The sequence below is a fragment of the Pan paniscus genome, chromosome 4, assembly GCF_029289425.2.
Source record: "Pan paniscus chromosome 4, NHGRI_mPanPan1-v2.0_pri, whole genome shotgun sequence".
In the NCBI taxonomy this organism is placed as follows: domain Eukaryota; kingdom Metazoa; phylum Chordata; class Mammalia; order Primates; family Hominidae; genus Pan; species Pan paniscus.
This window is the reverse complement of record NC_073253.2, coordinates 19,600,377-19,624,571: the sequence shown is the minus strand read 5'-3', so window position 1 is coordinate 19,624,571 and position 24,195 is coordinate 19,600,377. Positions and strand designations below refer to the sequence as shown.

Genomic DNA, 24,195 nt, shown 5'->3' with positions numbered 1-24,195 from the left:
GCTAAAGAAGTTTGAATTCCACTGATTTAGACGGTTGCATACCCTTCAAACAACACTTCACAAATGTCACTTTCCTCAGCTCCTCTTTGGATAAAAATGAGATGGCAGATGTTTTACAGTTAGGGTCTGTGGTGAGGGCCTGGAGTGTAGGTATTCTGAGTTGATTGAGGGCTCATCTCTCTTTATTGGTGATCAAACTAGTAAACTGAAGGTTATATTCTCTTAGAAATTAGGGAGCTGAGTCAGCACTTTTGCTGAAGTGTTTTACTAGAAGGAAAAAATGCTAGTTTTGGAATCCAAATAAAGGGGTCACAATGTTTTCAAACGATCGAGTTCAAGACTCTGAGCCTTGACTCTGAGAAGTTGCACAATTTTAACAGCTCAGCCCTCTACCTCTACTTCTGGTCCCAGGAGGAAAAGGACTTCAGATGTGAGATTGGGTTCTTCGGAACTTATTCAGTACTTTGAATTTTTAAAATCAAAGGTAAAAGTAAAGAAGGATGACTATGAAATACTAAAGTTCAGTATTTGGCGGATTGTTTTATTTTGGGACACACAAGTAAGAAGAAATGTTATTTTATTGTTCCGTACGTCATTAGTGGGTTTTTCATTTGCTCTATAAAATGTAAATAAACATAGTATTTGTGTGTCTGTGTTATAAAATTCTACAGTTCCTGAATAATTAGTTTATATATGTTTATAAATTAGGTTAAGCAGTAGAAAATCGCTGTTTTTGTGCATCAAAAAATGGTTAAATATTGGCTGTTTCTTATGCTTTAACCTAATAATATTTTAAAATATTATACAATTATATTTAAAGTAAACATGAAATTGTTGGGTCTGTAAACCTGAAAGGAGTTTATTATTTTTATTTTCTTTTTCAAAACAGAAAAAATGCCTGTCTTAAAGGCTGAAGCGTCACATTATAACTCTGACTTGAATAACTTGCTGTTCTGCTGCCAGTGTGTGGACGTGGTATTTTACAACCCCGATTTAAAGGAAGTTGTAGAGGCCCACAAGATCGTTCTCTGCGCTGTAAGCCATGTTTTCATGCTGCTTTTCAATGTGAAGAGTCCCACTGACATTCAGGATTCCAGTATCATCCGAACTACCCAGGATCTTTTTGCTATAAACAGAGATACTGCATTTCCAGGTGCTAGCCATGAATCTTCAGGCAACCCACCATTACGAGTCATTGTTAAAGACGCCCTCTTCTGTTCTTGTTTATCAGACATCCTTCGCTTCATTTATTCAGGTATCTTGTCAAATGGTTCTGGTTACTTACAATCTCATAAGCTTTGGAAATGAAACGTGCCTGTGACACTCAAGGGTACTGGTTAGTTTTACAGTGATCTTTACCTACCATCTGAGATTAAGATTATACATGAAATATTATTTGCTTTATATATAAGACTTGGTCCAAGCTTTCTGTTTTCCTTACAAATGTACTTGCCTCATCTTTTCCCTATCAATTTCATTTTATTGTGGTAAAATACATAGAACATAAATTTTACCATCTTAACCATTTTTAAGAACACAGTTCAGTGGAATTAAACACATTCATAATGTTGTGTAACTATCACCACCATCCGTGTCCATAATTCTTTGCATCTTATAAAACTGAAACTCTATACCCATTAAACAATGATTCCCCATTCCGACCTCTTTCCAGCCCCTGACAGCCACCATTCTACTTTCTGTCTCTGTGATTTTAACTCTCCTAAGTGCCTCATGTAAGTGGAATCATACAGTATTTGTCATTTTGTGATTGATGTATTTTACTTAGCATAATGTCTTAAAGGTTCATCCAAGTTGTGGCATGTATCAGGATTTTCTTCCTTTTAAGGTTGATAATATTCTGTAGTACATATAGACCACATTTTGTTGACCCATTCATTCATCCATGGACGCTTGGGTTGCTTCCACTGTTTTAGCTATTGTGAGTAATGCTGCTGTGAACATAGTGTACAAATATCTCTTTTGAGACTCTGCTTTTATTTTATTTTTGCATATATACACAGAAGTGGAATTGCTGGATCACATGGTAATTCTATTTTTGATTTTTTACTGCCATACTGTTTTCCACACTAGCTATACCACTTTACGTGCCTACAAACTGCACAAGGGTTCCAGTTTCTCCACATCCTTGCCAACACTTGCTGTTTATTTTTTTTAATAGTAGCCATCTTAATGGGTATGATGTGGTATCTAATTCTGGTATTGATTTGCATTTCCCTAATGATTAGTGATATCAAGCATCTTTTCATATGTTTTTGTATTTGCCTTGGTTTTAAATCTACTTGTAAAAACCATAATCTGCCAAACAGGTATGTTAATATTTTATTTCTTTAAAAAACATCCAAAATATGAAATATGAGAATTTATTGTCCAATTTAGTTTTAAAGACATAAAATATTCCAAGAGCAAATGAAATCATGTGTCTATACCTTAAAACCTAGCTATTCACTCTTCGGTTCGACTCTTAGGTTTTGTAGGGCGTGAAAGAGAGAATTGCATTCAGCTTACGGACTGGAAATCAACATCCAGTGTTAGTTGAGGTCTAATTAACTTTGGCTATGACTATCATAGACGTTACTTTTTTTGTTCCTTACTGTGCCCTTTCTTTTTAAGATTTAGCTTATCAAGTATTTTTCTCTTTGCCCTTTTAAAAACTCAGTAGCAACTATATTTTAAAGATAGAAGTTCTATCTGAGTCATTTTAGCAAATGAATTGAAGGTCTTACATCTAAGTGTCCCATCTAAGAGTGGAAAAGAACAGATGTAAAATGAATTTTAATGTAAGCATCTAAATATAAGTTTTCTGAGAACTCCTGTCTTTAATTTTCTTTACCCACTTCAAATCATGTAGCGATAACCTGTTAGGCTAAGGTCACTCCTGCTCTGCAGTGTGTCTGGAGAAACATTTATAATTAATTTGTTTTTAGGCTTCAAATAAAGCCTAATTGGGAACAGATAAAAAGTTTAAGGTTTGCAAGGCAAGTATCATTTCATACAGGTAGGGAAATTTGGGGCAGCCTTTATTTAAGTAATTGATGTTAAAAATAAGGTATTACTTTGTTCATGTGGGTTGTGGTCATGTAATTTTATATGTTAAAACTTAAATTATGATTTTGAAAAGTACAATTGCAGCACGCAGATTTATGTGGATAAAAAATACATATTGGAGTAGAATGTGGTGCTAGGTTAGTGAAATATTGGCTTGGAAAAGGCATAAATTAAGCACCTGTACAGCACACACCCAGCACATTGCCTTCAGCGGGTTCTCTGTAAGCTTTACTTGAATTAAAGAGTAGGCTCCAGTAGCCGGGCATCATCATATCAGTAAGTCAAACTATTTAAAGACTTCATTTAGTACTATAGATTTTGACGTTTAAACTTAGAATGTCACAGTTCAGAATTTAAGATTTTGAAAAACTAACATGTTTACATGTTAAGTTTTTAATCATATGTTTAAGGAACTATGAGGGACGTGACTTTTGTATGATAATTTTCTGTTGAAATTACATGACTTATTCAGTAGGCTTCCACAATTGTTATTGACTACTTTCAAAGGCATATGAGCACTCTGACGTCTTATATCCTTTTTAACATAGTAGCAGTAAAATAGCTAGATGTATCTCCAGTGGCTGATCCTGCCTAGCTTTCTCCTAGGGGGAGTGCTTTATTTAATTGCAAAATTAATACAGGCAGATGGAAAAAAAGGGAAAGAAAAGAAAAAAGTTATCCTTCTACCCTAGACCCTTTCCCCGGAGTCATTTACCTGTTGTAATTTTTTTATGCATTCATTCTGATACTGTTTGAAAGAGATTAATATTCTGGGGACATTTGCATTAATAAAAATGTAATCCTAGGTAGCTGCTGCTTTCCAGGGATCACAGGCCGTTTCCCATGGCTGGAACGTAGAGTGAAAGGCGATGGCTGGTGGGTGATGAGGTGGGCAAGGCCTGTGGAAGCTGTTCCTGCTGCTCTTAGACTTGTGCTAGAGTTTTAAGCATGATCACACTGGGCTTTAGAAAGCTCATCTCTGGTTGTGGTTGCAGGGTGGAACAGTGCAGCCAAGACAGGCATTCAATCAGGAGGTCCCATTACTCTGGCGATCAGCCTCAGGAAGGCCAACATTCAGACAGTGGGTGGCCCTGCCATTGGCCCTTCATTGTCTAGACCAGTGCTTTTCAAACCTTAAAGTGTGTGCAGATCATCTGAGGATCTTGTTCCTGTGGAGATTCTGGTTCAGTTACCTGGAGTGGGGCATGAGATTCTGCGTTTCCAGTAGTCTCCGAGGTGGTGCTGGATCTCTGGACTGCCAGAAGCAGCTGGAATACCTGCTTTTGGAAGAACTGGGAACCAGCCAAAGCCAGCAAACTAGGGCCTAGAATTCAGTGCAGAGGCCTAGGAAGGCTACCAAGTTATCAGCTTAGGATTCAAAGTAAAAATGGGGTGAGCTGTAAGGCTGACTGATGCAGAGCTATTCAGAACTGGGGCTCTCAGTGCCCTGTGTGTCCCCTGCCTGACGCGAGGAAAAGTGGATGCCTAGTGGTTGGGTGGAAATTAAGTAAGCCTGGAATAGGGATCGGAGGGCAGGCAGGCATGATGGTGTGGAGAGCCTGCTGAGCTACAGGTCTTCAACCAGTTCAGAGTCCTGGCTTCTTAACCTGACACTGACCCGTCCCATTTCGGCTGTGATCTCTCCTTGTACGTCACGGCCAAAGCCGGAGGTGCTGTCTGGTCTGAGCAGGGGCACGGGCCATTGACCTGGGGCTGCAGAGATCCAGATGCTGGTTAAGGAAAAGGGAAAATAACTGGTTCTGCAGGTATCTATTTATTATTCTTTAATTATTTACAGATTACAACCTCTGGCTCAAGGAAAAGTTTCATTTACATTATGTTAAAAAGAGATATCAAAGCTGTATTTGCACAGAAAAGACAATTTTGAAAAATGCTGAAAATTAAGAGAAAAAAATTTACCCAGATTCCACTATCAACAGAAAATGTTTAAACATTTATTGCTTTGTTTGATCCTCTAGTCATTTGTTTGTGTATGAATAAGTGACACTGTTTTTGAAAAAATGTATTTTGTAATCAAATCAAACAAAAATTTTAAACCTACGTTTTTCTCAGAGACTTCAGTAAATGGGCCAGGCTTGTTTTGTTTTGTTTTTGTTTTAACATTTTTAAACCTGTGAATAGAATACAAGTGTTAAGGCACAGTTATGCAGTGGTTTTCCCACAGAAGTGCTGTGGTCTGCCCTTGGGTTATGCTAGAGAACCATTGAAGACAGCAGTTGTTTGTTTGTGTTCCCATCAGATGGGTTGGTAAAGCAGAGGTTGAACTCCATCATGTGCTCAGGAATATTTGCCTTGAGCAAACACGGGCTAGAGAATTATAATAAGCCTATCTCCTGTCCTTGTTTTTTTTTTTAAAGAACCAGATTACAAAGAATATCTTAATTCTTTTTAAATAACATGCTTTTTTTAACCTTTAGGAATTTGAAATTTGGTGTGTGTTATGTCACCATGAACATTTGGTTCGTTATTTAGGAGTGACCTGTTTAACAACAGTCCAGTTAACATTTTACACCTATCTATTCCTATTCAAATTTTTGATTCAGTAGACACAGTCAAGGTATATCTGTTTTGTATACGTTAGTTTTCTATTGAATAACAACAAACACTGCATAATGTATAAGTACTTAACTACTAATCCTAAGGAACGAGGAGTAATGTGATAAGTGAAGCCAGCCCTTTCCTGGTCTTCAGGGAGTAATTCTTACATGGCATACAATTGTAACATTCTTATAATACTTGATGCAGTGTTATGGTTGCACATTCTTGAGTCATATGATCTCAGATGGTTAGGAAGTGAAGTATTTGTAAGAACCTCAAGAATTTAGCTTTGAGCTCTTCCTGCCACAGATGGCCCTTAGAGTTTCACATCACTTATTGAAATGCCATCAGAGTAGACAAATATGTGGAAGCAAGCTTTCATCTTCAGTTTACATTCTCCAGTTCTTAGAATCATTCCTTGGCATGCCCTTTTCTGTATTGCATAAAAACACAGCCTAATATACATGAGTATACCACGCGCTCTAAAAGTCTAAGTGGATTCAGTGCTTTAAGAAGTTAACTAAAGAAAATCCCAGTCAGTGATGCAAGATGTCATCCTGCCCTTGTCTGCAGTTGATCAATCAGTAAAGTTATGCAAGATGATTAAGTTCTGGAGACCTGCTGTATGACATTGTGCCTATTGTTAATGATATCGCATTATATACTTAAAGTTTTCTAAGAGGGTAAATCTGATGTTAAATGTTTTTACCACTGGAAAAATAAAAGGAAAGTCCCAGCCTTAGGATTATTGGTTTATTAGGACCTAAAAGTCTCAAAGATGACTTGATTAATGTTTCTAATTATGAAAACAGCCCAATCAGCAGTGTGCTCTTGAGAATTAGTCTTACTTTCATTTTCAGTGAGTGATTCTTCCTGTGTGTGTTCTCAGACAGTTCAGTGGCCTGTGGGGATTTACCTGCTACTAATTCCATCTATTTAGATTATTTGATGCTTGCTTGCTTTTAGATAATCTTCTGAATGGAGATATTTTATAGGTGTTTTTTAGTTAATATGCTTTTACTCAAATAGCAATGTAACTTTTACATATATAAGTATGTAAAAGAACACAGAAACAGTACTTGTGTTCTTCTTTAGATTGGATGAGCGCAGACAATAAAAAATACTTACATGTTCCCTTTCCTGCATACCACTAACACTGGGTTTGGATAATGGCTGAAATTTCTTTCCTTTTTCCTCTTTTTTTTTTTTTTTTTTTTTTTTTGAGACAGGGTCTCACTCTGTCGCTCAGGCTGAAGTGCAGTGGCACGATCATGGCTCACTGAAATCTCCGCCTCCTGGGTTCAAGCGATTCTCCTGCCTCAGCCTCCCAGGTAGCTGGCATTACAGGCACATGCCACCATGCCCAGCAAATTTTTGTATTTTTAGTAGAGACAGGGTTTCCCCATGTTGGCCAGGCTGGTCTCGAACTCAGTGGTTGAAATTTCTAAAGGGAAAGAAGTGGCCGTCAGCAGCATACAATGCACATTAGGGTCACCAGGGAGAATTTTAAAACACTGATGCCAGGGGCTTCAGGCCCAGAAAGTCTAATTCACTTGATCTGGAGATGAGACCTCCTCTGATGGTATTTTATAAAAGATCCCAGGTATTTATAATACACAGGTATGGTTGATAATCACTGGCATAGAGTAATTTTCTTGATCTGGGATCCATTGGCTTCTAAGGGGTTCTTACACTCTCACATTGTTATACTAACTTTAATGTTTGTGTGCACGTGAAATTTTCTGGTGATACAATCCAAAGAATTTATGAGATGGGAAAAGAGGATGTGGCCACACAGTTAAAAAGCATTCATGCAGAAAGAGAAAAACAGAAATCATAGAGCTCTTCTATACTACACAGCTTTGAGAATTTGAGGAGGAAGGGGAGCAATCAGTGAAAGCATAAAAAGAGCTAGCAAAGGCAGAAAGAAGCAGTGATGTGCTGGAGCTGGCACCAGCTTGTGAGAGCCCAGTTGTGTTTATCATCCCCATTTCCTTGTTCTGTGATGTCATGTTGATAGCATCACAAAAATGGCAAATGCTACATATCATTTGACTCCCTCCCCCAGGAGACACTGTAAGTATTAGGAAGGCCAGGTGGGGAGAAGTTGAAAGGATGTGCATTAGTGCTTAGTGCTGCAGGGCTCAGCTGTAAGAGCCTGAGAGCTTCTGGACTTGCAATCTGCCCCTTCCAATTGGATTTGGTTTTAGTTGGTACAGACTGGCTGCAATTGCCTGATCTCATTGGTTTAATAAGTGTTTATGTGCCTGCCTCATTCCCCAATATCCATGAAGGCATCTGGTGAGTGCTGAATACAGGAATGAAAACATCAGAAGAAATGAACTGAAAGCAGATAAAAAAGGGTCTTGAATTACCCAGAGAGGTGAAGTGACTCGTCACACTAGTAGTTAATAGCTGAGGTAGAACTGGATCCTAGGTCTAACTATACCGCCCACACTAGGCTTCTTGAATTATATTTTTATGAGATAGGACCTTCTGTAAATCATAGGATGGATGCGTGTAATCTCTTGGAATGTCATGATCAGATTCGTGCTTTTGAAAACTCACCAGCTTTGAGGAATAGGATGGATTTGATGGGGAAAAGGCTGTTAGGAAGCAGGGAGGTTGGATAGGAGGTTGCTGCAGACCAAGTAAGAGAAGTCCTTGGGGAAAAGGTCAGCTTTTGCTGACCATAGAATAAGAATTTTGCAAGACATAGAGGGAAAGAGGCTGACAGAGTGGCAGAAGTGAAATGAGCCTAGGAAGAGAGTTTTGAAGTGGGCTAGGGAAAGGCAAAGGACGGTGGGGTGATTTTGCTCCGATGACATGAGCTACGTGGACGATGTAGCTCCCTTCCTCAGGCTGGTTTTGTAGAGTTGGCTCTCAAGCATCCCAGTCTGCCCATGACAATGCTTGAGACCTTCTGAATGCATTCTGTTGCTGCTGCATGTTCCTCTACCTGATGATAGTCACTGCTGCCCATAACTGGTAAGATTTAATTCACCCTTGGGAAAGACCACATCTACCTTTTTACTCAGGGCAAGTAAATAATTTGGGTGCTGGACCACTTGTCATGGGAACTCATATTCTGACCATTGCTGTTATCACTAGCTGCCCACCTATTGCAGAGAGGTAGCAGCAGTCCGGGGAGGAAGACTTCAGATTTTGAGAAATAATTTAGGGGAAGTTAAACTGATTTTTTTGAAATGTGAGTGCTGTTTAAATGTTTTAGTATAGTTATAAGGATGTATATCTGGTAAAGAAAAATTAAAGCACTAAAAAAAAGGAATGTTGTATTTAATAAGAGATTTACTTTTGTTACTTCCTCATTTAACAGAAAAATCCAGCATGTACTAATTTGTTTACAGGTGCTTTTCAGTGGGAAGAATTGGAAGAAGATATCAGGAAGAAGTTGAAAGATTCTGGGGATGTTTCAAATGTAATCGAGAAAGTTAAATGCATTTTAAAAACACCAGGAAAGGTAAGTTGATTTGTTGTAAGTTAGTTTACTTTGACCCTCTGAATTATAACTCACATACTATGATGAATATAAAATTGAGTCATTAGAAGAGTCAAATACTGTATAAATGTAAATGTTTTCCTTAAGTATATTTTGCCATTTAAATATTTAAAACACAAACATGGGTTATTTGTATCTTAGATTGTGTGTGTGTGTGTGTGTGTGTGTGTGTGTGTGTTTGTGACAGGGTCTCACTGTGTTGCCCAGGTGGGAGTGCGGTGGCATGATCTTGGCTCACTGCAGCCTCCACCTCCTGGGCTCAAGTGATATCTCCCACCTCAGCCTCCCAAGGAGCTGGGACTATAGATATGCATCACCATACCTGGCTAATTTTTAAATTTTTTGTAGAGACGTGGTTTTTCCATGTTGCCCAGGCTAGTCTCAAACTCCTGGGCTCAAGCGATCTGCCCACCGTAGCCTCCCAAGGTGCTGGGATTACAGGCATGAGCCACCACACTCGGCCCTATCTTAGACTTTAATTTATGTAAGAATTAAAATACATGTGAGTCATGTCTTTAAAATGCTTGTTTGCGAATTCTGCCTTCTGAAACATTCCCCTGGAGCTCTGGGAATACACAATCTATATCAAGAATAAAAGGCTGTTTAATTTGTCCAGGTACAGTTAAGGTTATTAGAGAGGGTGCCTTCTCACTCCTCACAATTTAAGTCTCAAATAGTTTTTGAGAGGAAGGCAGTTTTGCATGTCCCTTTTTCAAGTGTTCTGAGAAATCTATTCAACGAGGTGGACAGTTAAGGATGATCTCATCAATAGTAGGTTCAAAATTATAAATTAGATTCAAGTTTATAAAAACAGACTTTGTATATTGCCATAGACTGGTGCATATTAAAACTCTAGTAACTTGGTATTGTGTAGTCTGTAAGGGCTTTAAAAAACATTTCAAAACTTTAAGACATTACACAGTTTAGCCAGTGTATTTTTTTTTTTTCTGATTTTGTGATAAACAAATTGGCTGCAGTAGATAAGTAAGGTAAGTTATATGCAATACTTAGCAGAATAAAGGTATATATTAACTATAAGAAAAATGATGATTCCTTTAATTTTTTAATACAGATGACTTTTCTGTTTTCTAAAACCTGTTAACATTTTAAAGTTAATGTTTTACAAAAATAAAACTGTACTAGCTTTTAGTGAAGATTCTTGATTGTTCTTTAGTTGAGAAAATAGTCTTTTTTGTAAACAAAGTAACGTGGAATTAAGGGGTAAGTTTTTTTTTTTTTTAGTAACACATTGAAGCAGGTATACAGAAGCTGTCCAGTTTTACAAGTATATGGCAGGATGGTAGCTCTTGCAGTCTAATTCAACTAAATAATCATTTGTAAAAATTTGCACATATGCCTATATTCTCGTTTTCAAAACAGTTCATCTAGTTGTCTTGATTAACTTGTTTACGGACCAGTGAAAATGTACATCACGTACATTTGTGTTCTCTCAAACTTCTGCTCTCCCATTTTTTTCAAATTCAAAACAGAATTGATGAGGGAATCTGTTTATAGATTCTCTCCCTCTCTCTCCAGTTCTCTCATACATTCATGTGTAATATACATCTATAAAATATTCACAATATGCAAATTCATAACCTTTATATGGCTGACAAGTACAGAAATCTTGCCTTTTCTTCTAACCCTAAACCTTTTCTTGAGTCTTGATTCGGAACACATTCCTTTGAATACTGAGAATAAAATGAATTCTTATTGGGGAAAGGGAAGGCTGGGTGATACGATTCCATGGTATTGCGCTGAATTCCCTCCTCTGCACGGGGGGGAAAGAAGAGTTATTTCACACCTTCTTCCTGGGCTTTCCCAGGGTGAGGGGCTGTCTCATTTACTGAATACCACACAGGGATGTAACCCTGAATTGGGACTTGGGAAATGTAGATTACAATTGTGAATCTGCCACAAATCATCTCTGTGGCTTTGAGCAAGTCAGGGCTTCCTATAAAATGAGGGACAAATTGGATGGTTTCTGAAGCCTCTGCGAGGTCTCCAATTCAGTGACGCTTTTTGTTTTTGTTTTTGTTTTTGTTTTTGTTTTTTGAGACAGAGTCTTGCTCTATCGCCCAGGCTGGAATGCAGTGGTGTGATCTCTGCTTACTGCAAGCTCCGCCTCCTGGGTTCATGCCATTCTCCTGCCTCAGCCTCCCGAGTAGTTGGGACTACAGGCGCCCGCCACCACACCCAGCTAATTTTTTTGTATTTTTAGTAGAGACGGGGTTTCACCGTGTTAGCCAGGATGGTCTCGATCTCCTGACCTTGTGATCCTCCCGCTTCAGCCTCCCAAAGTGCTGGGATTACAGGCATGAGCCACCGTGCCCAGCCCGGTGATGCTTTTTGACTGCTACTCTCGTTAAGCGTGGCGGTCACTTGACTCCCATGCCCGAATTCCTTCCATGTGTATGACGGTATGTTGTGTATAGGATCTCAGAATGACTTTATAGGACCAGGATTTGTATGATCCTGTTTTGCCTCTCTGTTTTGCTTATGGATACCATTCTGGAATGTTTTCTTCTGCCTTAGGAGGAAGAATAATATCATTTTTCCCCCCTCACCGAAGATTTTAAACTTCCCACCATAATAGATTAATTTAGAGTAAGAAGTAGATGTCATTTATTCTTATTACTGCTGATGTTATATGTTTATTTCTTAGGGATAAAGCTTTCAGAGTTCCCTAGCTAGCCAAGCAGAGGATTAGCATTCTGACCAGGGCTCTCGGGCTCTGAGATTCAGCAGGGGGAATGGGTGGAGACATCAGAATTTAAAGTGAATAAAATATGATATTTCAATAAAAATCATAACTAAATCTTTCCAAATTAGGGAACAACATAGACTTTAGGCAAGATTGTGGTCCTAATGAATCCTAGTATTTAAAATGACTTATTATTTCATCATCATTTGGGTAACACTACCTGAAAATATTCAGGCTTGTTTTGTTTATCCACTGTAAATAGACTAAAATTTAAAAAAAAAAAAAAGAAAGAAAGAAAGCAAAGCAAAGAAAAAAGGGTGGAGGGTATGGAAAGGGAGGCCGGCCCTTGACTTCCAGGAGGGTTGGCACACAGGGGATGCCTGAAGACCACAGAAAGGATAAAGCACTGAGGCCTGAGTTAGACAGAGAGGCTGCTCCCGGAGCCACTAGCTCCAGCCAGGCGCGACAGGACAGACAAGTTATCAAGGGTGAGAGTCTCCGGAACGCCAGATCAAAAACCCAGGAAACTATAGGTTCTAGTGGGCTCTGCTGTGAGTAGGAAGGACAATTAGGATTATAAGATTGGAGATGAAGATGGAGGTGAACCAGCTGGGCCCGGTGGCTCACACCTGTAATCCTAGCATTTTGGGAAGTCAAGGTAGGCGGATTGCCTGAGGTTAAGAGTTTGAGACCAGCCTGGGAAAAATGGCAATACCCTGTCTCTACAAAAAATCAGCTGGGCGTGGTGGTGCACGCCTGTAGTCCCAGCTTCTCGGGAGGCTGAGGCACGAGAAGCACTTGAGCCTGGGAGGTGGAGGTTGCAGTGAGCCAATATCGCACCATTGCACTCTAGCCTGGGCCACAGAGCAAGACTCCATCTCAAAAAAGATGGAGGTGAACCACTTCATTACTCTAGGTTATTTTTTTAACTGTTCATTCCTTTAAGAGAAAGTGTTAAGCTAGTAAGTAGAAGAAGGATATGGTGTGATAAGGGAAAGTTGTATTTTTCTTTCTTTTTTTTTTTTGGAGACAGGGTTTCACTCTGTCGCCCAGGCTGGAGTGCAGTGGCATAATCTCAGTTTACTGCAGCCTCTGCCCCCCGGGTTCAAGTGATTCTACTGCCTCAGCCTCCCGAGTAGCTGGTATTACAGGCACATGCCACCATGTCCAGCTAATTTTTGTATTTTCAGTAGAAACAGGGTTTTGCTATGTTGGCCAGGCTGGTCTCAAACTCCAGACCTCAAGTGCCCACCTTGGCCTCCAAAGTGCTGGGATTATAGGCATGAGCCACTGCACCTGGCCAAAAAATGTATTTTTCTTAATTACAAATCAAGGACTGTCTTAATGAACAAATTAGGTTGTACATGTAAACATATTTTAGTAGGCATTTGTATGGAGTTGGACTACTGTTGTCTGTTTCTCAACAAAGACTCATAGGGTTTCAGGACCTTGCAGCTTCTCAGCCATGGAGCTGAGTTTTCACTTAGGCAATTTGTTTACGGCTGTGAATGCCAAAGAGAGCAGTGTTGTTCACTGACAGGCAGCCCATACAGTTCTTAAAGGTAAGTTCCTTTGAAACCTGTGATCAGAGATGTCATAGAGTAGGGAATCATATTTCTTTTGAGATTTAGCATAATTTTCCAAATTCCTAGCCTAGCCTATATGTTATCAAAGCATGTTAAACAACCTTTCCCCTGTATTTTTGTTTTCCCTTATAGATTAATTGCCTAAGGAATTGCAAAACCTATCAAGCCAGAAAACCTCTGTGGTTTTATAACACTTCCCTCAAGTTTTTCCTTAATAAGCCGATGCTTGCCGATGTTGTCTTCGAAATTCAAGGTACGGATCAACTTTTACAAAGTTTATGATTCATTTTTATTTCTTGTTTTCTTTCCTTGCTTTCTACTTCAGGTTTCAGTGTTTGGTGTGAAGGAATGATTATTCCCTACTGAGGTATGTAGATTAATACTACCTTAATGTCAACAAAATCTTCCAGGTAAATAGGAAGTATTTTATTAAAATGACAAAAGAAATTTATATTTCCCTTAGTATTTTTTCCTTTGCCATATGCTTCATCAACTTTTAGGGCCTAGCAAGGGATGGGATGATCTATAATATTTTATTATATATTTTTGTGTGTATTTCTTTAAGATCCTAGTGTTTGCTGCATCTGGAGCTAACCCCCTTAAAATTATTTTATCTCTAGCTTATTTTATCCAGCTCTCTTCCTTTTTATTTGAGCAAAAGGAATTGACCATTATTTTATTCAGCTGTCTTCTGTTTCTTTTGAGCAAAAGGACTGAGGGTTATGCCTGGCCCTCCTCAGGCACCCCATAGGTATTGCTACATTTATTCCTCCTAGCACTCTGAGAATTTTATCACCAGAGCAACTGAGAGCTGCTGCTTATCTCTCTAAGAAAGTAAGACTACCTAATTTTAATGAAGATGAGCTGTTTGAGTGCCCATTATTGATCACTGGCTTGGATAATTTTGTCACTTTAGTAGATTAAGATCTAAAGAATGTGGTGGGAGCTGCCAGCACACAAGGTGCCACCAGGTGGGGGAGAGGCGGAGGGAGGGGACATGGCTCATCGCCATGTGTGTCTTGCATTCTGTCCCTCACTGGCCGCTGACCTGCCTGACTGCACAGCTCTGCCGCTGCCCCATAGAAATACTTGGAGTACCCAGTCTTTCTGCAGACGAGACCAGGTTACTGGGATCCTCATCTCACTTGGGCTTATGCCAAACATGTAAAATTTGGTGCAGGTGCCTGAGCCTTAATTCTTCAAGGTGTCGACCTTTTAGCCGATGCCGTAGCTGCTACAGTGAGGCCGAAGGGAAGAACTGTGATTATTGAGTGAAGCTAGGAAAGTCCCAGAGTAACAAAAGATGGTGTGACTGTTACAAAGTCAATTGGCTTCAAGGATAAATGTAAAAATATTGGAGCTAAGCTTGTTGCCAGTAACACTAAGATGTTGCCAGTAACACAAATGAAGAGGTTAGGGATGGCACCACCACTGCTACTGTACTTGCACTCCCTATGGTCAAGAAAGTCTTCGAGAAGATTAACAGAGGTGCTAATCCAGTGAAAATCAGGAAGGGTATGATGTTAGCTATTGATGCTCTAATTGCTGAACTTAAGAAGCAGTCTAAACCTGTGACAACCCTTGAAGAAATTATTCAGGTTGCTATAATTTCTGCAAATAGAGACAAAGAAATCAGCAACATCATTTCTGAAGCAATGAAAAGGGTTGTCATCACAGTAAATGGTGGAAAAACACTGAATGGTGCATTAGAATCACCAGATCTAATTTTTGCATACCTTATTAATACATCGAAATTTTTGCATATCTTATTAATGCATCGAATAATTAGGCTAAATTTTTGCATAACTTATTAATGCATCAAAAGGTCAAAAACATGAATTCAAGGATGCCTGTGTTCTGTTGAGTGAAACAGAAATGTCTAGTGCCCAGTCTATTGTACCTACTCTTGAAATTGCCAGTGCTCACTATATGCCTTTGGTTGTCATTGCTGAAGATGTTGATGGAGAAGCTCTACGAAGCTTCCTTTTGAATAGGCTAAAAGTTGGTCCTCAGGTTATAGCAGTAAAAGCTCCAGGTTTGTTGACAGTAGAAAGAACCAGCTTAAAGATATGGCTCTTGCTGTTGGTGGTGCAGTGTTTGGAGAAGAGGGGTAGGCCTCATAACACAGGAAAAGTTGGAGGGGTCATTGTGACCAAAGGTGATGCTATGCTCTTTAAAGGAAATGGTGACAAGTCTTGAATTGAAAATTGTATTCAAGAAATCATTGAGCAGTTAGATATCACAGCTAGTGAATATGAAAAGGGAAAAGTGAATGAATGGCAAACTTTAAAATGGAGTAGCTGTGCTGAAGGTTGATGTGACAAGTGATGTCAAAACTCATGAAAAGAAAGACAGAGTTACAGATGCCCTTAATGCTATAAGAGCTGCTACTGAAGAAGACATCATTCTGGGATGGGGTTGTGCCTTGCTTCAGTTCATTCCAGCCTTGGACTCATTAACTCCAACTAATAAAAATAAAAAATTGGTATAGAAATTATTAAAAGAATACTCAACATTCTGGCAGTGACCACTGCTAAGAATGCAGGTGTTGAAGGATCTTTGGTAGTTAAAACAATTGTGCAGCGTTCCTCAGAAGTTGGTTATGAGCTATGCTTGGGGGTTTTGTGAATATGGTGGAAGAGGAATCATTGGCCCAACGAAGGATGTGAGAACTCCTTTATTAGATGCTGCTTGGGTGGCTTCTCCATTAATTACAGCAGAAGTCACAGAAATTCCTAAAGAAGAGAAGGACCCTGGAATGGGTGCGGTAGGTGGGATGGGAGGTGGCATTTCTGATTCCTAGAATAGGGCTTGACATTTATTAATGAACGGTGATAGGAAGCTCAAGGCAGTATTTCTCACCAGTAACTACAGAGAAGTCATTTGAAGAAAATGAAGAAAACGCTGGGTGATGTTTTTAAAAAATCGCTACAACCATCAGTTACTGATTTCAGCTGACAATAAATAGCAGTTTACTGCTGTCATTGTCCATGCCTACAAATAATTTATTTTGTATTTTTGAATAAAAAGACATTTTTACATTCCTGATACTGGGTGAAAGAGCCACGTACCAATGTACTGCTTTCAGCTGAAATCACTGAGGCATTTTTACTACTATGCTGTTAAAATCAGGATTTTAGTGCTTGCTAACAGCAGATGAGAAGTTAAGAAGCAGCTTTTCTGTGGAGAGTAAGAATAATTGTGTACAAAGTAGAGGAATACCCAATTATGTGACAACCTTTATGTAATACAGATTTGTTTAAAGTTAAAAAAGAATGAATTGTCAGATACCTTCAGTTATGCAAGAAAGATCGAAGGAGCTGTTTTCCAGTGAAAATCTGAGTAGAACTTTAGATGGGCAATTACTAAAAGGAAGATATAATCTAATTTAATGGTAGAATTGTGTAGCAGCGAACAATAGTCATTTACTTTTAAAAATGTTTCCTCAGAAAGATGCACAATACTTTTAACTTTGGTCATCTGCCAAGACAGAGAAATGGAAACTTTCCAATGTACCTTCCGACAAGCCACGGCCAGCCCCGTGTGCAGTGTGAGCCTGGGACGCTGAAAGTAGGGCAGCAAGAGTGACCTTGAGATACAGAAAAACAACTGGGAAAAAAGCTAACAAGAGGACACAGACTTTATATCATGCTTTCGTCATTTTAGAGAGACCTATAACTGGCTCTAAGCCCCTTATATGATCACACCTTGATTTATTTGTTGCCTAAATAAAGATCCAAAGTGTCTATCTAAAGACAACTTTCATAAATTACTCATTATAGGTAGGGCACGCCTAGTCAGGGATAAAGCTCCTGGTGATTACAGAATTCTCTCATTAGCTTCTAGGAGAAAACTGTCTGTTGATGAAGACATTTACTAAAAGTGTTTGGTACGCTCTGTCCATACCAGAGAAACACAGGAATAGATAATTTTGTACAATCATCTAAGAAGCTTCTCATTTCAACAGAAAAGACTACATCCATTGTTAAGAAGAAATATGATTGGTAAATTAAAAAGTATTTCCACCTTTCTAAAATTAGCTTTTAAAAAAAAGTCTAGTTTATGGAGATTGAATCCGTTTCTGCATTTGAAAGGAGAATGATGCCGCTGGAGATGGCTGAATGCTCTCTTCCAGATGACTTCCTGGCACTGGGGTCACCTGTGATTTAGGGTTGATTGGACTCACACTGAGCAGACTCCGCAAGATGGAGATAAGGTGGGGGCAAACCATTCCAGTGACCATTATAACAACCTAGGGCACTGCTTTTCATAACCAGAAAAAGAATTGGTAATCTGAAGGTTATATGGTGAACATATGAGAGTAGTGTCTAGTGGTGTTTGATCCAGGGCATGGTGAGTTCTGGTGGATGTCTTCTGTCCTATAACATAGTGTTTGTATTAACCAGACCAAGCATCTCTGATCTTCCTGGATGTTCTAGCTACTGGTTCCATGGCCAGGGCTGACCAGTCCCTTAACATTTGCACAGTATTTGATACAAATTAGGTACAGCATACTCGATTAGGTATTTACTTCCTAGGTCATGAGTATGTTTTAGTCTACTGTCTGCTCTTTTTTTTAACCTAGGTCCTCTTGATTGGAGTTTCGGATGTTCCCAAACCCCTCAGTCATCCCCTAAGACTCTGGAATTTTGGGTTATTCTCTAAATGACTAATCTCATTCTTTGTGTGTGTGCTTTAGAAGTTTAACTGTGAGAAGGAAGCCATAATTCCTGGTTGCAGGAGGAAACTTCAAATTTCCACTAATAAAGGATCTATGTTGTTACATTGCTGTGTCTCCTACAGTCCCTAGAACTGTGACTTGCCTTTAATAAATGGCTATTGGTAGTAAGATTAATCATCCTAAACTTGGGAATCCACCACTGAAGCATAAATGCGCTTGAAGAAGACTTTGCCTTGTAATAAACTTGTGAAAGGAAAGAGGGTCCATTTCTTTGCCAGGGATGTTCATTTTGCAGCATAGTTTGAGAGCAATCTTTTTCAAGTAAATTGAATATGAATGCCTGGCCCCATCATACATTAATGAATTAGGGGTTGTCTCCCATCCCCACCTTTTCTCTTTTGCTGTGTTATAAAATAGCTACCAAATTTGCTTATAATTTGCATAGGAGGCATTGGCATCAAACATTATGTTAGCATAACTCACTGAAAAGATTTTCAAAGGGAATATGTAGCACATGAAAATATATGTCATATTAAAAAAGAGAGATAAGCAGTGATGTGGTGAATCCTTGCTCCTCCTAAATCCTTGCGTGCTTTTCTTCCATGATTCTACCTACTGCAGGCACCTGCTCCCCTTTCACCCTTTATGCAGGGCTGGGGTCAGGAAGGGCTGGCTGGATGTCTGTGCTGACGATGTGCAGCAGCTGCTGTGGTGCTCTTCATTGCTTCCCTAGCTCTAAAACCAAGTCTTCTTAGGAGTCAGAAGCAAGGAACAGCAGGAATGGTGGAGGCAGGATCTGGCAGCAGCTTCTCTAAGGCCAGCTGTAGGCGAGGTACACCAGCTCCTGAGAGTTGGGGAGGGGAGCTGTAGACAGCAGCAGCAGTGTCATTTCCTCAGGATGGGCCCCAGTTCCAGCCTTGGCTTTGCGTCCTGACCAGTGTGTCTGTGGGCAAGTCACCTGACATTTCTTGTCTTCAAGTCTCATTTGTGAAGTGAAGAGGGTGACGAACCACACAGATAACAAGAGGTTCTTTTTAGTGTTAAGAGTTATGTAACTAATAGCCATCCTTTGATTCTTCTTGCACTACTTGCAGGGTAGCAGTGAGAAAACTAAGAAGAAATTTTGAGTTAGAAGTTGAGTGAATTCTTGTTCCTTTCATGGTTAAAATATGTGACCACCAGCCCATTGAATGAAATGGAGCGTGTTTGAATTTGCCTCACTGTGGTCACTCCGGAAGCAGGCTCAGCTTACCAGGGCCATTTCTCTGATGTACCTTTGGAATTCTTCCAAAATGTATAGGGAGAAGTAGAAAAACCAGAGGCATTCTGAGTGAGGAAATAAGCAGATGACTCAGCAAATCACCAATCTACTTCATCTCCTTGAATAGCAAATAGTTGAATTTCATGAAGAAACTTTATTTTTTTCTGATTATGAAAGTCATATACAATTGTTTTAACCAAGTCTGCACAGAATGATCACACTTATAGAAAATGTCTGTTTTGTTCATAAGTGAATTAAAAAGGTCAGGAAAGATATATTCCATATTATGAACATTTTCTTTAGAAAATGAAATGGGCATGGTGATTAGAAAAATGTTATAAGTGCTCATTGTAGGACAGTTAGATAATATATAAAGATGCAAAAAATAAAAAATAAAAATCACCCATAATCCTATGCCCTAATAACAATCACAGTTTGATTTTGGCATAATTTCCCTCAAGTCAGTTTTCCTCTGCTTAGAAAAAGGGGCTGGGAAAATAGATACTGTATACTCAATTGTGTGTCTTTTATTTTTAAACTTACGTCTTAAGCACTTTACACTGGATTAAAAACCCCTTGTTAACATTTTTAATGTCATTATGTGGCTATATCCTATTTTTTTACTATAGGTGTAAATTTAGGTATCTTCTTTATTTTCATTATTAGAAATAACAGCTGCATTGAAGATTTAATGTAAATATCTCACTCTGAAATTAGCATTATGTCCTTGGAATAGATTCCTTGTCAAAGAATAGGAACATCTGTAAGACATCATAAATGCTATGAAATTGTATATGTCCAGAAACATTGTACTAATTTACATTCCCATTGGCAGTGTATGAAAGTGCTTGTTTTCATACAAACAAATCCTTGTCAGCATTAGGTATGCTTATATCTTAATTTTTCTTGCAAATTTGATACAACTGTGTGTTTTTAATGTTCTAGTCTAGAATCAAGAAGTTCAGACTGTGCAAATCAAAATCCAAATCTCTTCTGATCCATTGAATCTTTTAGTATTGAGACATTTGTATTACATATATATATATGATAGCATTGACTCTGGCAGCAACTCTGCTAGAGATTATATATGTAAATCTCAAGTCTTGAAACAGTGTTGTATTTTGGTATTGGTATTCACAGCCCTACTTGCCACATGATGGTGGAGCAGAGATTTGCACTTTAACTCAAAGGCGAGCGTGAGAGTGCTTAAAACACCTGGTTAGTGCACCTAGAAAAATTAGATTGATTTCACAATGGCACAATCATAACTGTTGCTCTATTTAAAGTCAAATTGCATTCTCTCATGTATCCTATTTTACATTCTTGTCATTATCTGAAAACTTATAAAGGTTAAGTACCCTTAATCTAAAAACCCAAAATCCAAAATGCCCTAAAATCCACGATTTTTTGAGTGCTGATGTGGTGCTCAAAGAAAATGCTTATTGGAGCATTTTGGATTTTGGATTTTTGGATTAGAGTTGCTAAACTATTAAGGAGATTAGAGATCCTAAACTATTAAGAATGTGTGTGTGTGTGTGTGTGTGTGTGTATATATATATATATATATACACATATATATACTATTAAACGTTCTTAATAATATAGGTATATACATATCTCTCTCTTTCTCTCAAATATTCCAAAATCTAAAAAAAATGGAAATGTTGAAACATTTCTGGTCCCAAGCATTTCAGATAAGGGCTACTCAACCTGTGCCAGGCATGAAGGTTTGCTTTTTAGATCATGTTAATGCCTCTCAGTGTGACAGCCTTTGGGCTCTATGGTTTTGAATTGTAGCTAAATTATTAACAGACAGCTAAATTTTAATGTCACTCTGAAAAATGAATGTCTAATTTTGGGGGCTGTAAATGGGAATAGCAATTGGAAGTGTGAAAGTACTTCTCACCTTGTCATTGATGTGTAATTTAAATGTTTTACACCAAACCAAAAAAAAAATTGGGAAGGAAAATATTTTTATATTTTAAATTTATGTCAAACTTAAGACAGACCCTCAAAGTAAGGATCAGTAATCAGTCTCAAATCTTAATTATAAACTTTTTTTAAGTTACAGTGAAGTCTTAAGATAAATTTACAATTTTTTTCTATACACTTAAAATATTTATGATGCAAAATACACACTTCAAAAGATTCATAGTTGTGAAATAATTCACATTGGAATGTAACTTTGATATTATCTATACAAATTTATGGGAAGTAATTGGAATAATAATTTAAAAATTAGATGATTATCCATTTAAATGTAATGTTTTGGCTGGGCATGGTGACTCATGGCTGTAATCCCAGCACTTTTGGAGGCCAAGTTGGGTGGATCACCTGAGGTCGGGAGTTCCAGACCAGCCTGGCCAACATGGTGAAACCCCATCCCTATTAAAAATACAAAAATCAGCCAGGCAAGGTGGCACACGCCTATAATCCCAGCTACTCGGAAGGCTGAGGCACAAGAATCGCTTGAACCCAGGAAGCAGAGGAAGCTGTGAGCTAAGATCATACCACTTTACTCTAGCCGGAAGACACAGTGAGACTGTCTCAAAGAAAAATAAAAATAAAAAATAAGAAAATAAATTTAAAAAATGTAATTTATTTTATAATTATATTTTGTAATTATTTCACGCAATAATAATAAATTTGAAGTGACACGTAATAAGTCTTTGGCTTCTTTACTCCAGTTTTGAGCGTGAATATTAACCTCATGAGCGGTTTAAGGAAAACTAAATGAGAATGGAATCTATGGAACAATTTAGACCGGAACTGATATACTGAGGCACCTTGATGAGGTGGTAGTGCCATGGGTCAGAAAGGCCTGGTTAAGATCTTTGCTTGGATGCATACTTACTATGTAGGTTTGGCTATGTTACTTTACATTTCTGGTTCTTTTGGTTTTTTGCCTATAAAATAGGGATACTAATTTCTACTTTGTGATGTGGTCACGGGGGTTGAGATAGTGCATACAAAGGACTAGCAGAGGCTTCACCTGCAGACTCCACTCCTCTTCACCTGCAGTGGCAGCTAGTACTGGTGGATCGCTGTACTTTTTCCTGCTGAAGCCGTGTTTGCAGTCAATCTTTCCTTTAAAGTGTCCCAGGCCTTCCCCAAAAACTGGCTGGAATTAGCCTAGGATAGAAAATGGGATACCATCCCCTGTAATAGGTGATCATCAAATATATATATTTTCTCTACCACTCCCAATTTGTTGTTTTGGCGTGTAAAAAAAAAGTTACTATAGCAGTTCCAAAGTCAGTCTTGGTAAATATTGAGAGAGGTACGGATGTCCTTTTGTTATGAGTCTGTCACATGAAGAGTTCTTTAGAAAATTACATTCCCTTCTGGTTTACTTAGCTAGTACATATTTTGGATCTCTCTTGAGCTAGGTAGGTATCCTTTTTTAAGAATGAAACCAAAAACAGTTCTAAAAATTTCACTTTTGAAACCTGGAAAATAGTATGAAGAAAGTGTGACAAATGTATTTTCTTTTAGTAAACAGTCAAAACAAAGATTCTTGATAATCTATGTAAAGTGACTAGAAAACTTGGGCTTTTCATTTTTGTTTCACTCTTGTAGTTCTTTTCCTTAGAAAAAAATTCTTAAAATTGTAACATCAAATGAATACTACAAAGAAAAGATAGTTTGGCCTTGACAGTTTCAAGGAACATGATTATCTTTTAACTAGAAAATGCTATCTTCCATTTCCTTGAGTAATTTCTTTACCTGTATCCTATTGCCAGTTAGTACGTAAACCATAAACTGCATTATGTTCCTTCAGCATATTTTTATATAGAGTGTTGAAAGATCTAACCATACTAAGGTATTGTATTACAGTTTCACAACAGAACAATTTATAACATCAAAACAGTAGTTTAAAGAGGTGAAAAACTGAAGTTGATGTTTTCTTAACAGGAAGTGTAATGGTTTTCCAAACTAAATTCCAACCTTGAAATAGGCTTAAAAATGCTTTAAGGTACAGTTGGCTGGGTGCAGTGGCTCACGCCTGTAATGCCGGCACTTTGAGAGGCTGAGGTGGGAGCATCATGTGAAGCCAGGAGTTCAAGACCAGCCTGGCCAACACAGCAAAACCCTGTCCCTAGTAAAAATACCAAAAAAGTTAGCCAGGCATGGTAGTGCATGCCTGTAATCTCAGCTACTCGGGAGGCTGAGGCACGAGAATCATTTGAACCTGGGAGGCGGAGGTTGTGGTGAGTGAGACTGTGCTACTGTACTCCAGCCTGGACGACAAAGCAAGACTCTATCTCAAAAAAAAAAAAGTACAGTTGTTCCTTAATGTCCATAGGAGATTGGTTCCAAGGACCTCCTGCAGATACCCAGATCCGCTACGCTCAAGTTCGTGATATTAAATGGCTTAGTATTTGCATGTAACCTATGCGTATCCTTCTGCATACTGAAAATCATCTCTAGATTACTTACAATACCTACTACAATGTAAATGTTATATAAATAGTTGTTATACTGTATTGTTTAGGGAATAATGACAATTTTTTAAAAACTTTGTATATGTTCAATACAGTTGCAGGGTTTTTTTTTTTTCTGAATATTTTCCACTCTCTGTTGGTTCGATCTGTGGATGTGGAACCCATGGATTCGGAGAGCTAACTGTACTGAGTGTTTTGTTGCTGGGTTTTTCAACTCTGTTATAACCACATTATCAACAATTTCTGTTAAAATTTCAAGGTTACTTATCAAATTCTACCCCCATCAACTATCTACTTGGTATTTTTTGGTAGATCTTAAATCCCTGTGCTTAACCCAAGTGATAGATCATCCAGTTTATTTAAGTCATGCTTC

At 38.4% G+C, this 24,195-nt stretch overlaps 1 protein-coding gene and 1 pseudogene across 1 annotated transcript in view; both read left to right on the top strand.

The window, feature by feature from the left end:
* The window catches only part of RHOBTB3 (Rho related BTB domain containing 3), a 65,551-nt gene that overhangs the window by 23,698 nt on the left and 17,658 nt on the right, over positions 1-24,195 (top strand). The window contains exons 6-8 of the mRNA XM_003822756.5: positions 890-1,255; positions 8,994-9,106; positions 13,568-13,688. Of these exons, the coding sequence (XP_003822804.1) occupies positions 890-1,255; positions 8,994-9,106; positions 13,568-13,688 (600 nt within the window). The remainder of the gene's footprint in view (positions 1-889; positions 1,256-8,993; positions 9,107-13,567; positions 13,689-24,195) is intronic.
* Positions 14,433-16,334, top strand: LOC134730398 (60 kDa heat shock protein, mitochondrial-like; annotated as a pseudogene).